Here is a 13,691-nt window from a genome sequence, read left to right as displayed (position 1 = left end):
CGGCCCCCCTCCCCGTCACCCCCGGCGGGGCGGGCCTTGCTGGGGGCGGGCCGTCGGGCTTGAGGCTGTGCCGCGGCGTGGGAAAGCGCTTCAGAGAGGGCTTGCTCTGCTGGCGGTGCGGAGCCGAGCCGAGCCGAGCCGAGCCGAGCCGAGCCGTGCCGTGCCGAGCCGTGCCGTGCCGGAGCCGCCCCGGATTTATTTGTCTCTGCTCCCACCCCGGCTATAAACTGCGCCGCGTCTTGTGCCCACGATGAAGCGACCTTGCGAGGAAACTACCTCAGACAGCGACATGGACGAGACTATAGACGTGGGGAGCGAGAACAACTACTCGGGGTAAGTGGGGCGCCCCCGGCCCCCCGGGGCCGCCGTCTCCGCGGGCGGCGGCGGGGGCCGGGACGCGCCCCGGCATGGGGCCCCCCTCGGGCGGCCCCCCGAGCGCGAAGCGGGGTGCGGGTTTGTCCCCCTCCAGGTCAACCAGCAGCTTGTTGATAGCCCCCCAAGAATTCGCCCCGCGGTCTAGCTGCCCCAGCCTCGAAATGACGCGGGGCGCCCAAGTGGCTTGCGAGCCACCAGGCTGCAGTTCATTAGCTCCGCTTAATTTGCCACTTTCAATCAGATCTTTTCCCAAATAGCTGCTGAGCAGGCCGAACAACCTAAGGGAATCGGCGCCAGGGGGAAATGAGCTGTGGAAAGGAAGCAGGGATCCACAGAAGTTGAGCGGTAACTCCAGCAGACGCCGTGTGCGAGCCGAGGCGGGGCTGCGGTGTTTGCCGAGGGAGGGCCGGCATGGGAGCTCCGCGGCGACGGCGCTGGTCGCCACAGCTGCTCTTGCCGCTTCAGAGCCACATGCACCGGAGCCCCGTCTCGTCCACGCCAGTGGCTAAACGACTATCGAAAGCTACTGGATTTTTTCGCTCGCTCATGATGAAATAAAAGCCTTTTTGAACTTGTGGGTAGCGTAGTTTTAAAAGCGGATTTTGAATTCTTCTCCGGATGCGGGACAATGCAACAGACCCGGGCTGGGCAACTGGCTTTGTACTTGAGCATCTATTGACTCGTGTAGCAACGGGCAGGAATGTCAAAACCCAGCGGGCCACGCAGAGGTTGTGGCATCGGATACACGTACTTACCACTGCTGTTAGCATATAGAGGTGGTTCACGTGGTTTCGGACTCGGTTCGGCAGCCTGTATTTGGTAGGCAGGGCTTTATATGCAGTGAAAACGAAATCTGCTGACCTGGACAGTGAACTGTCTCCAGAAAGGGACTTTATTTCCGACAGAGTGTTCTGTCAATTCAAAAGAGGTGCTGGAGCAATCAAAAATGAAATGTCTCTCTCTCTTTAAAAATACTGTGCACTGCGAAGCACTTCTTCTAAGCATTGAAAACGGCGTGAGAGGGACTGTGCGTACTTAATCTGGTGACCTAAGGTGTCTTCAAAGAGCAGTGTCAAGTTGTGCAACACCTGACATACTTTTATTGTTTCACAGGCAAAGTAATAGTTCTGTCATTCGATCCAATTCCCCAACAACAACATCTCAGATTATGGCCAGAAAGAAAAGAAGAGGGGTACGTTGCGTTTAATTATTTTCCCGTGTGACAGTTTGCATGTGTGCTGTGATTTTGCCCTTCAACATTTTTTATAAACTTAATATGTTTTTTTTTTTTTTTTGGGAATAGATTATAGAGAAAAGGCGCCGTGATCGTATAAATAACAGTTTATCAGAGCTGAGGCGACTTGTGCCAACTGCTTTTGAAAAACAAGTAAGCCCTTCTTTTTTTAATGCTGTATCTCATCTGGCAATGTTAGTTCTCTTGTAAAACTCATTAAAATAATATTGTATGTGTCCTGATCTGGCACAAAGCAGGCATTTCAATAAAATGCTTTGTTGTGGCGAAACTATTAGAAACGTAATTCATTATAAGGCTGAAAAACATTTCCATTCTTTGGCTTGTTTTTCCCTTAAGGGTAACTGTGTTCATGTTGCCTCCATTCTTTCGATGAATTCCAGTAGTGGTTTTGTTAAAAATGCGTTTTACTCCATATTTAAAAAAAAAAACAACCCAACCCAACTCCTCCTCCAAACCTGTATGTCAATTAGCCTTCTGTCTAAATATTTAAATATAATCTCCTTCACCCCTACTTTAAGGAACCTTTATTTTTTAATCTACAATTTCAGTTGCAAACTAATCAATCTGGTTTCCTGAAAAGGGAACAGACAGTCTGGATTATTCATGTTTTAAAATTACTCTTTAGAACCAGCGCATTAGGAGGGGAAATAAGCCCATGTCATGTCAGCTAGTGAAGCCAGTGCTGTTTTCAAAGACTTTCGGTGAGAAAGCATTCAATGGAAGGATCCAGCTAACTTCAGTGAACTTTGGTTCAGCTCCTTGGTCATGAAATTACAGGCCAAAAGCTCAGAATGCAATTCGTGCTGTAAGAAGGGCATTCTGTTTATGTCATTTAAACTAAATTATTTACTTTCCTTTCCATATCTGCTTTCTATTTTTTGGGCTTTCATCCAGTATTTAGCCTTGTTCCTGTTTTACGGGAGGTATCTGAAGATGTATGGATAAGTGCTATTGACATAAGAAGGAACCAAGTGAAAATAAAGAACCTGACTTCCTTGTAATAGTAAAATAAAAAACAGAAAGTAAAATTCGAGAGCAGGATTGCAAGGTGCTGAATGTCTGTGGTAACTGCGTGGCAAGCACCGCACCATATTAGGCCTGTTACATCCCTGGTCTGAACAAAAGCTGGCTAAAAAGAAATTTTAAGTACTGTAATCGTGGTGAGAGCATCACTTGTGTCACCTGCAATATGCTTTTAATAACTATTAGTTGTAACCGTGTCCTTGCATAGGTTCTGGCAGAACAAAGTGACAGAGGTATTTTCAGCTAGATAAACAGGGGCAAGAGACAACAGTTGTTTGTCCCATTTTATTGTTTACTTCTTGAAAACCACAAACATTATAAAACAAGTCCTACAGAGCCTTTGGAAATTACCCAGCAACATGCAGTTTTTAGCTATTAGTCACTCTCCCTGAGACGGCTTGTGCTGTGTCTATGGAAAAGATGAAGTCTGAGAAAAGTACAGGATGTAGTCACATGTAAAATGGGGAATTCTAACCCAAAATTCACATGCACACCAACATTTGTATGAGGAAAGTGACAAAAGCAATAAGCAGATTGAAGAAATGTATTGGCGTAAAAATGAGTGTGCGCTGCATTTTGTTCAGAAAGCTCCACCATTTTTCTGCAATATGCCAAGGACAAAGTCATCAGTCCTCTTCCAGCTCCTTGACATTCAGCTCACTGAGGTTTCCAAGTTGGAGGTTTAGTTTCACTTCCGTCTGTCTCCCTCCCTCCCTCTGCAAATCACAGCTCTGCTCTCCAGAGTCCCTTGCAGAGATTAGTGCTGGGGAAGCGGGGCTGCGGAAGAGGGTGTAAGCCTTACCTAACTTGCACACGTGCAACCTGGGCGAAGCCAGCGGAGGCCACAGGATGGCCAACCGCAGTGAGGCAGCCCGGATGATAAGTAAGAGAAAAATTTGGCTTGCAGGATGTGATCTGCCGGTGGCCGAAGCTTGTGCAGCCCCAGTTTTAACTGATGTCAGGGGATGACCTCTTGCACTGGAATAACATTTGCGTGGTAAACTCAGTCATCTGGGCGTGCTCCAGATATTCAAGGGAATGCTACCATGCAAAATAGTTTTATTTATAGATTAATATTTTAATACTACCTTTCGAGTTGTATTTTATACTTTTCCAGCACCTATTGTAGCTCTGTGAGCCACCCTCAGTAACAGAAAAGATTTTTACTGACAGAGAAGCTAAACTTTCTTTTTCACAGTGTTTATCTTCATGTCCCTGCAAACTAGGCCTCTCACTAACTTGAAATACAGGGGACTGTGCAGTTGTTTTTTCAGTCGAGAATGAGAATAGGATATTCAGCAGCCAAATGACATGTCAAAAATTAATAGGCGATGAAGAAAGAGGGATACTTCTTGGTGTGTGTCCACAGGGACACCTACTGGTAAAAGCAGAACAAAAATGTTGCAGCAGGGTCTTCATCCATCACTGTGCAGACCTGTCCTGCCAGCTCTCCATTGGTGTTTGTTGCTAAAAAGAAAATCCGGGAAGTTACGTATTTCTCTCATTTCGTGAAGATGTTGTCTCTACACTATATTCAAGGCCAGAGCCATGCTGAGCTATAGCCTTAATAAGAGCAAAATCGTGCTGCTGCTGCTGCTTGGGTCTCTAGAGAGGAGTCGGCATTAGATAGTCTGGGAGGCAGATGCTCACGAAAGAATTAAGCCGAGAATGTCCTAATGATAGGGGAAATTGAAACCATAAGGCTGACCTCAGTGGAAAGTATATCAAATTAAAGTTTCTAGTACTTGTAAGCCTTTATTTATGTGAATCTCTTATCTCAAAGGGATCTGCCAAATTAGAAAAAGCGGAAATACTGCAAATGACAGTGGATCATCTGAAAATGCTGCAGGCAACAGGAGGTAAAGGTAAGGAGCTGACGGTTTCTTTTCTAATATTTGGGGAAAGCTCAGCAGCAAAAAGTGCTTTGAGGAGCTGTGATAGGCGTTTCCAGATTAAAGGAGTGGAAATCAATGCTAATGGCAGGACTGAACTCGTGGGAAAGAACTACTGGGACAAAAGAAGCACTTGACCCTGGGCTTGTGTTTGCTTTCATAACACTGTGGGAGTAAAGGCTTCATTCACAGGCAGCCCAGTCAGAGATTTGTTTGGGGTTTCCAAAGAGTACTGAAATCTGCACAGGGAGACAAAACAAATACACAAACACCAAACATAAACAGGAGGTTTGTGGCAACAATTGTGTAGCACAAAACCAATGCTAAACCTCATTAGCCAGCAGCTATACCGAAGGAAGTGGATGGGGAGGAACTTTCATTATTGTTTATGTATTTTCTTTGTTCTGGTAAGACTTTTAAATGCCAGGTTAGACTGTCTCATTCACCAGAACAAAACCCAATCTTGCTCTATGCAGCTCCAGGTGTCTGATAAAGCAGACAGGCAGAGGGCTAGCAGTGCTCTCTGCACTCATTTATATGCTATATTTGTGTGTCAGAGGTCTAGGTAGCTCCCTGTTAGTGGGTGCTGGCGTGACGCAGGGGCTGCACTGGCTGACCCACTAGAGCATCCGGCTGCCAGGAGTCGAGCGTACCTCGCTTGTGCAAGCTGACAGTCCCGAGGCTGGAGGCCAAATGATTTCAGCCACCCACGAGGTATTCTGTGTAGTCATGATTTTGGAACTTATTCGGAGTTAAAAACTTGCTGGCCTCCTGTAAGCACAATCCCACGTCCCGTGCCATCGGCCATGATTATGGTTCAAATTAGTGCAATGGAAACCAGACGATTTTTCATTGACCCATTCTGCCATACAGGTAAAGGCTAGAGAAGAGGTGGCTGCCGCTCTCTCTCTTCCTTTTTTGATTAAATTCAAAAGTTTTTAGCCCATAACTGAGTTACTGCCCCTCTCTGTACCTTGCAGTAATTACAGAATTCAACTTAGAATCAGTGCATGCTTAACAACATATAGGAAAGCATGTCAAAGGCTGGTGTTCTGTTTTTTGTGAAAATTAACACCAAGCTGATATACGTATTTTCTAGGTGTTAAGAGGCTTTTGCTAGGAGTCCATTTAAGCTTAAAATTTATGGGTAGCTTGTTCTATAAGAGGTGAAAGGGATTTTATTGCCCTTCACATAACAGACACACCTCTCGATTCCTCGGAAAATATGCAAAATTACATTTTAAAAAATGTTACTTTTTATACCTAAAAACGTCCTTTAGAAAGCACTATTTAGTTGGTAAAGCTACCCTCTTGAAAATTACGAAATGCCAGAATTGATCATGCTTGTGCAATTTGAATTCAGATCCTCTGTGTGTGTGTGTGCGTCACGGTGCCGTCTTTAATTGCGTGGTTGCGTGCTGACTTTCCACAAGCTCTGTCTCACTTGGTGCATGGGGCGATCGACGTTCAGCTGCTGAAGGAAGCGCTGGTTGTTTTGCTTCATCCTCCCCGCGCGACGTGCAGCTCGGCTATCCCAACCTGACCCATGCTTCACACTGCACATCGTTCCTCTTAAAAGCTGCAGCAGCTCCCACTCCTCTGATGTCTGCACCAGCAGTGGGAGGGCCAGGAGGTCAACCCTCCTTCCCCTGCCTCCCTGCCCAAAAAAAGTATGTAGGGGATTATTTTATAACAGGGTCAGGTGAGGTGGCCCAGCTAGTGGGGCAGAGGATGAAGTGCCTGGGATGGGAGCTGCCGGGCAGAAAGAGATGTTGGCAGAGCCCCGGCCTCCGGCTGTGGCTAGACAAGCCAGATTTTGTTAGCAGTCCCAGGTCCTGCAGTCTCTTCCTTGGTCCACCACCACCACCGTGCCTCTCCCTGCCCCAGCTGACACCAGCGTGCCTGTGGCTGACGGAGGGCGGTGCAGTGAAGAACGAAGTGTCGGGGTGCGGGGAGAGGCGATGCCGGCTTACACCCGCGTCAGCCCAGTGCTGCTGGCGGGGCAACCGCAGCTGCCTTCACACCACATACAGCTCCGTTTGTTACTTGCAGTCCGTAGCAGGTGGCACATCAATATAATACCTAACTGCTTCACAAAAACTATGACTTTATCTTCTCCTTCTGACTGAGAGATAAGAGTAATCTCACTGCAAGCATTAAGAAACTTTAAGAAAAAGAGGTTTGCGAGTTAGTACTGGGCAAAGTTTAAGCCTGTGTTTCCTGCTTGCTTAATGTTTTACTTTGCAACCTAAGTAACAGCTTTAAATATAATTTCTTACGGTGTTTTTAAGGCAGATGTTTGTTTTACTTACCAGTGTAGTTATTCCCACTTTGTAACTCATCTTCCAAACCAGAAACTTTTTTTGGATCAGCAAAAAAATGAGTTCCATCATTTTTCCTATGGAAGGAAGCTATTATTGCAGCAGGGGGAAATGGGTCCTGATACCCTTATGCTCCCTTGCGTTGAGGGCTGGGGAGAGCTCATCCTCTTCCTCCTCACAGAGAAATGGAGGACACCCACGATGGGGAATGCCTGGGGCTAGGAAAGCCAGGGTGGAGTCGGCCGCTGCTCAGCATGCTGAGCCCGAGGTGGGCACGGCAGAAGAAAACCCGATGCAGCTCCTGTCCCTTGTCTGCTTTTCAGAGCTGCGCAGGCAGGCAGGCTGCCGTCTCTGAGGTCCTGTGCGGACTCCGTGTTTCCACCACCCTGACACAGGTGCGGGCAACGGTCTCCTGTTCACACGGAGTTATTATTTTGGCCTGGGGCCAGGGCTTTTCGCTGACCAGGCAAGCAAGCACAGGGGAGGAGTGATTTGTCAACAGCGAGTAGCTCGCTGGGACCTCGGTGTTGTTTTATTGCAGCTTCACTGCAAATTTAGCTTGGGTGACTGACACCTGGGTCAGCAACATGGGTTAATATAGCTCAAATGACTTAGCCGGTGTCCTGTGTGCAGAGCAAGTGGGTTACCAGGATAGCTGAAGGAAAACTGAAACTTCCCATTCGCTACAAAACGCCGGCATGTATGCGTGTGGGTGGTGGTGGAGGATGTTCTTGGGTTTTGGAAGGAAACAAGAAGCAACTTTTTTAAGTCTCTCTCAGAAGGGGGAAGCCAGCAAAGGGGAAACCTGGAAAAGATAACCATCAAAATCAAAACATAATGGAGCCTGGGAGTCCCAGCTCTCATCTCCCCTCTGTTTTCATGTCTCGGCCACCATAGGAGACTGAGAGGGAGCCAGGATCACCAGCGCTTTGGGACAGCTCGTCACAGAGCCAGCAGCTCAGACTCAGGGGAAGCTGGTGACAATCACATCCCCCACGTGTCCTCCGGTCCGGAGGGAGGGAGGCCGGGAAGCCCTGGCTTGAGCCGCACACTCTCAGGACTCCCAGGCTGGCTGACTCGTGGCCAGAGCCGGGAGGCTGCCTTGGCTGTGCGTCAGCCCCTCTGAAGCTGCCGGAGGTCCTGGAGCCTCCGGCACAGTGGCAGTCCCTATGCCAGGCTGGCTGGCACCCGAGCAGGTACCCTGCTAGCTCGCCACCGCTGGCCTGCCTGGCGTTCATTTCTCGGGAGTTCACTCAAACCGCAGCGTTTCCACAGATCGCCTGGTCACGGTGGACCTGTCAGGAAAAAAGCTGCGAGGAGTCAGTGCTTGCTGAGACGAGTCCTCGACCCCTTGTGCTCACTGATCTGTTGTCCCAGCCGGCGTTTCTCTCAGGTTTCGTACAGCCTCAGACGAGCAAGGCAGCCTGTGTCAAAATCACTGTCGTAATTTGGCAAGAAGGGGTATATAGCAGGCAGGGGATTTGGGGCGACATCTATAAATGTGCCCAAGTTAATTCTATAATGCAGGCGTGCAGCGACAGAAAAGCTCTTTTCTTGCTTGAAAGTTGATAAAAGTGAAAACAGCTATCTAAGATGTTAGCATTTTTCAGAAGGACTGAGATGATTTCATTCCGGAGAGTGCAAGGCCTAATGCAGGTATTGCTGCCACCTTCCTCCATAATAGGGCACTTGATCTTTAGATACTAACACACATACCTAAAAATTCTCACTGAAAGCAAGAGATAAAAACATCATGCCAGCTTGGGAGTGGATAGGACATTATTCCCCCAAGGAGATTACTTTAAAATAGGAAAATTCCAAAAATTGTGATAGTTTTTTGTAGTTGACGAGCTGCAACTTAAGCACTAGATTTGATGCTAGACCCTTTTAGAAAGGGAATATCTTTTCATGTGCATTTAATAAGACAATTTTTTTTTTTTCAAATGTTTTTTTGTCCCAAGCCTGTGGAGCTCCAGTTGCTGTTTGTTGAAATACTTCATGGGCCATATGACTGTCAGTCTTCCATCTCCAAATTAGCAATGGCATTACATAAAACGTTTTCTGAGTAAAGCTTTTTATTGTGTGTGTGCAGAGTCATGACAAGATGTTTTTAGTTTGTAGTTAAATAACACCGTATGTCATATTGTCTTAATGACTCTGTGAAGTAGATGGGACCCCGGCAGCAGTTACAACAGCTATCTCACAATGTCGAGAAATAGTTTGAGGGCGTTACTAGGAATGCCAGTGTAGGAAAGAAAAGGCAGGGTAGTACATGCAAGCTCTCTGATCTCCAGCCTGTTTCTTTGTGTGGGTAAAAGTCTGGTGCACACACACACGCAGGGTCAGTGCTGCACTGCAGCAGCTTGCTGAGGAATTTCAGGAGAGGCATCGTATATCTTTTTAAGTATCACGAGTGCTTACGGACTTAATTCTTTTCATTCGTATATTGTCTGCAAAAACAACTGCAGCCTATTGCATTACAGGGACGGTCACACAAATCATTTACAGACCAGAGAACAAACTTTTCGTCTTGCAAATCTTAACCCGTAAATGGGAGATCTGGTGGCTGAGCGAGGACCGGGTTAGCCGTGTCACCTAACGTCAGCTGGGGAGCCAGCCCGACACTCAAGGCGTCTTTTGCCCTCCCCTTGCAGGTTATTTTGACGCTCACTCCCTGGCCATGGATTTCATGAGCATTGGCTTCCGGGAGTGTCTGACAGAAGTCGCGAGGTACCTGACTTCGGTGGAAGGTCTCGACACATCCGACCCCCTGCGCGTTAGACTCGTGTCTCACCTCAGCACTTGTGCCTCTCAGAGGGAAGCCGCCGCCATGACCTCCTCCATGGCCCACCACCACCACCCCTTGCACCCTCACCACTGGGCAGCCGCCTTTCACCACCTCCCGGCCGCTCTGCTGCAGCCGAACGGACTCCACGCCTCCGAGGCCGCCCCGTGCAGACTCTCCTCGGACGTGCCCCCCCACGGCTCCGCCCTGCTCACCGCCACCTTCGCCCACGCCGACGCCGCCCTCAGAGTCCCCTCCGCTGGCAGCGTCGCTCCCTGTGTGCCCCCTCTCTCTACCTCCCTCTTGTCCCTCTCGGCTACCGTTCACGCCGCGGCAGCGGCAGCCACGGCTGCTGCCCAGAGCTTCCCCCTCTCCTTCACCGGCGCCTTCCCCATGCTTCCCCCCAGCGCGGCTGCTGCCGCCGTGGCTGCGGCGACGGCCATCACCCCTCCGTTGGCCGTATCGGCCACCGCCAGCCCTCAGCAGGCCGGCAGCGGGGGCAGCACGAAACCGTACCGACCCTGGGGGACTGAAGTTGGAGCCTTTTAAGTCCCCTCTGTCCTTCCCCGTCCGGCTCCCTCCCCTCCCGCAGCACGCGCGCACGTGCACACCCCCCCCCCACGTGCACAGCCACACCCACAGCCACGCCCAAGCCGCGAGGACTGGGCCGTCCTTCCTGCTCAGCACGGCCGAGGGGCCGCCTTCACCCAAAGGGCCTGAGAGGTGACGCAAGCCCGCTGAGGAGTGACACAGCTATCCTCCTTTCAGGCGTGGGAGAGGACACGGGATGACATCTTCATCTTCTTCTCGGGTTGTTTCACTGGAGGCACCTTGAGGGAGCAGCAGTGGCTTTCAGAAACAGTGTGACCATGTTGGCGTGTAGAGGTTTCCTGGAAATAGGTAGACACTACAACTAACAATTCTCCAGCTATGCATCCTCATTTGGCAGAGAGGTGAGGGATCGCACCTACCAGGTCTCCCCAGGCTAGAAAAAGAGTTTGAGTTTCATAAGTGCCTGACATTGAAAAAATAATAATTAAAAAATGATATATATGTGTGCTCTGCTAAAACAAATAACATTGCACAGGTATGGAAATGGCATGGGAGAGAGGCGAAATCCTGCATTCAACTTCAGAACTGGGCTACCTTTCCAGGGAAGAGCGTGCTCTTGAAGGGGAGAGGTTTTTTTAGCCAAAAGATTGCCGAGGAAGAATGTTCCACTTGACAGGCCTAGTTCTCGCTTCCTTAGTTCACTTTCTTTGTACAGACTTGCCAAATTGTGACATCTAGCATAGCATTGGTAAAAGCAATTATCTTATCAGTGCTGGGATTAATGAACGTTTCAGCACTGCCCGGGAGCCTTGAGGCACCCTTTTTTATGGCTTAAATATGGTGCTAGCTCGTATCTGCACAAACAGTGAATTTGTCATGCACCCAGAAGTAACCACCTATTTAAAGCGTGCACACTTGGACACAGTTGATTCATGCCAATACAAGAGACTCGGTGTTGCAAGAGTTCAAATTAACTTATTTAGCTGTATTTGGACATTTACTTTTAGCCGATTCTGTGCAAGATCCCTCTTCTTTTCACTATCAACTTCTGGGAGAACAATCACTCTGGGTATGAATGAAGTTACGGTAGGGACAATTTTTAAATTGGCTATTAACACGCCAACATTGTAATGTGGGTTTGATTCCAAACCAAAATGAATGTATTAAAGGGTATGTCAGTAAATTATTTTGTCAATACCCAGACAACTAGTGCTGCATAAAATGGTTTGCTTTCATTTTTTATTACAGTGACTTAAAATAACCTAAGTATTTTAATACATCCAGTCAAGAACTAGAGATTTTATGTAAAAAAAATAAAAAATAAAAATAAAACACAGCATGTATTGTTATGCACTTGATTTCTCTGCTGTGTGGAGAAAGCAATAAGCATTGAGAATGTTAAACATTATGCAAAATATACTTTAAAATATTTGTTTTAAAAATACTGTACCTAGTCGGTCTTTTATGCATTACTTTGTTAACCTTTTTTCTATGCAAAAGTCTTTACATATCACTAATTAAACCAAGTCCTTTTTGACTGCGTTTTATGGATGATTTGTTGCAGTTTTGGGTTTGCTCTTGGGGAATACTCGTGGACTCAAAAGTTAATTTCTGCCACTGGTAACAAACAAGCCTGTCGGCTGCTCCGTCCTCTTTGCTCCCCTTGCTCAGCCAGCAAGCCTGTCTCGTACAGCGGGCTCTGAAACAGGCTGGAAAAAGTCAGTAAAGCAGCATTGGTTTTTGGGCTTGTAAACTGGTTCTGCATTGATGGTACGCTTAATGATACAAACCCATCTGTCCATCCTGGAGAGGCCCGAAAATCGTTGGGGTTTCTAGGTTCAGCTTTCCTTCAGATCCTCACCAAGGGCCTGTGTTTAGAAGGGGGAAATTTTAACCCAGTGACGTCATTAAACATCTGGATTGAGAGAGGGTAGTTTTTACCTCCAGTTCTGGCCTTCTAATTTGCCGTTTCTCACTGAGGCAAGGGTTTGTTATTGTTTCACCTGTGATCTGCAAAGCCCATCTGTAGAAGGCGGGTAAAGCTCTGTCCAGAAGGATGAGCACAAAGTCTTACACGTCCAAAAGACACTAGAAGATTATTATGTCCAAATAACAGCTGACAAGACTGAGGCACAGAAACGGGGTGACCACCCTTGCCAGACAGACTTCATCCGTTGCTGAAATGCAGCCTCAGCTAAGTGGCTCACTCCCCATCATCCCTTTCTCCCAAATGTTAAATATGTAACCCATCCTCGCCTGCATCCGCTAGTCTCCAGCCCCAAGGTGAGGAGGGGTCGTGATTTGCCTGAACAGCATGATGTCCCACAGAGAAAATGGACAAAAGAGGGGGAAGAAGGCTCTCTACCCCTGCGCTGTAAATCATGCTTGATCTTTCAAGTTTTGTTGTTTGTGGGGAAATTAGACATTTTTTGTTTCAGGACATAAATGCTGCACTGCTGTACTGGCATGTTTAGCAGCACCCGGTTCAGGTACCGTTCACTTTCTATATGAGCAAATTCAAGAATAAAGATGACATTACTGAACTGGCAAGTAGATGAAAAAAAGTGGGCTTTATTTACATGAAAAAGAGCAGGCTGCAACCCTACTTGACTTTAAGATGTTAATTATTAACCTGCCCTCTAAGAGCCTGGTAGGAGGTCTCCCATGCATCGTATGGTGTTACAAATGGGCAGCCACTGACTTGGTTCCACCTAAGGGCTTCAGTCTAATTGATGTGCCCCAAAACATTACCATTTGTTGCCCCAAATGCGACACTGCACCTCACTCTAAAAAAAGGGAGTTTCAAAAAATATTTCTAAGAGACTGATTAGATGAAAGCGTAGTCATTTTAGCATCCTGAAACAATGCACCATGGATGGATTTGCGCAGCCTGTGTGTTTGGGCTTCTCCCATTTTTGCTCTCACGAAACAGGCCAAATTCGTGGACACTGAGTTGCTGATGTCTCCTCTCTTTTCTTGTTCTGTTTTGTTGTCTTTTGTTTTGTTTTGTTTTTTGAACTGAATCACCTGAAGCAACCAGCACACGAGGCAGGAGCTCAGCTTTCCTGCCTGTTTAGTCCTGAGCCTCTGCTGGGAATGTTACCTCTGTGACAACGGATGAAGATCTCCCAAGTGAGAAATTAATGGAGAAGCAGCATATTTTACATGTGCTCTTGGACGGACATCTGAGGGGAGGGTAATAGCTTCTGATGGTTTTGGCTGTAGCTGTGCTAACAGATCAGCGCTGAAGGAGCCTATGCAGTTTTTAAAACAGAGTAAGGGAAAGCTGTTTCCTTGGCATAACTGAGATCCAAAAGGTAGGACTCGTGGCTGTGCACGCAACCTTACTTCGGCTCTTTTCTAGCTCTATCTGCATTCAATGATGAATGGACCTGGAGGAAGAAGAAAGTTTGTAATTTATGTCATTTAGGACTTCATCACAGCACAAGAAAGCAAATCAGGCTGCTTGCTCAACAGTAAGCAGTTGG

The 13,691-nt window shown here is 47.6% G+C and overlaps 1 protein-coding gene across 1 annotated transcript; it reads left to right on the top strand.

Moving 5' to 3' along the window:
• The first annotated feature begins 209 nt into the window (after nt 1-209).
• On the top strand, nt 210-10,200 carry HEY2 (hes related family bHLH transcription factor with YRPW motif 2). The gene is made up of 5 exons (XM_059835535.1): nt 210-333; nt 1,489-1,567; nt 1,679-1,762; nt 4,437-4,518; nt 9,521-10,200. The coding sequence occupies exons 1-5, from the start codon at nt 251-253 to the stop codon at nt 10,198-10,200; spliced, it is 1,008 nt and encodes a 335-aa protein (XP_059691518.1). The 5' UTR covers nt 210-250.
• The last annotated feature ends 3,491 nt before the right edge of the window (nt 10,201-13,691 follow it).

The sequence above is a fragment of the Gavia stellata genome, chromosome 2 (genome assembly GCF_030936135.1).
Source record: "Gavia stellata isolate bGavSte3 chromosome 2, bGavSte3.hap2, whole genome shotgun sequence".
NCBI lineage: Eukaryota > Metazoa > Chordata > Aves > Gaviiformes > Gaviidae > Gavia > Gavia stellata.
Note: the sequence above shows the minus strand (reverse complement) of the source record. Positions and strands in the feature narration are given on the sequence as shown.

Excerpts from the sequence above, each read along its gene's own strand:
- HEY2 (XM_059835535.1), top strand. The coding sequence starts at position 251 with ATGAAGCGACCTTGCGAGGAAACTACCTCAGACAGCGACATGGACGAG. Across the intron at positions 1,568-1,678 it reads CCAGAAAGAAAAGAAGAGGG|ATTATAGAGAAAAGGCGCCG; the intron begins GTACGTTGCGTT and ends TTTTGGGAATAG. Across the intron at positions 4,519-9,520 it reads GCAGGCAACAGGAGGTAAAG|GTTATTTTGACGCTCACTCC; the intron begins GTAAGGAGCTGA and ends CTCCCCTTGCAG.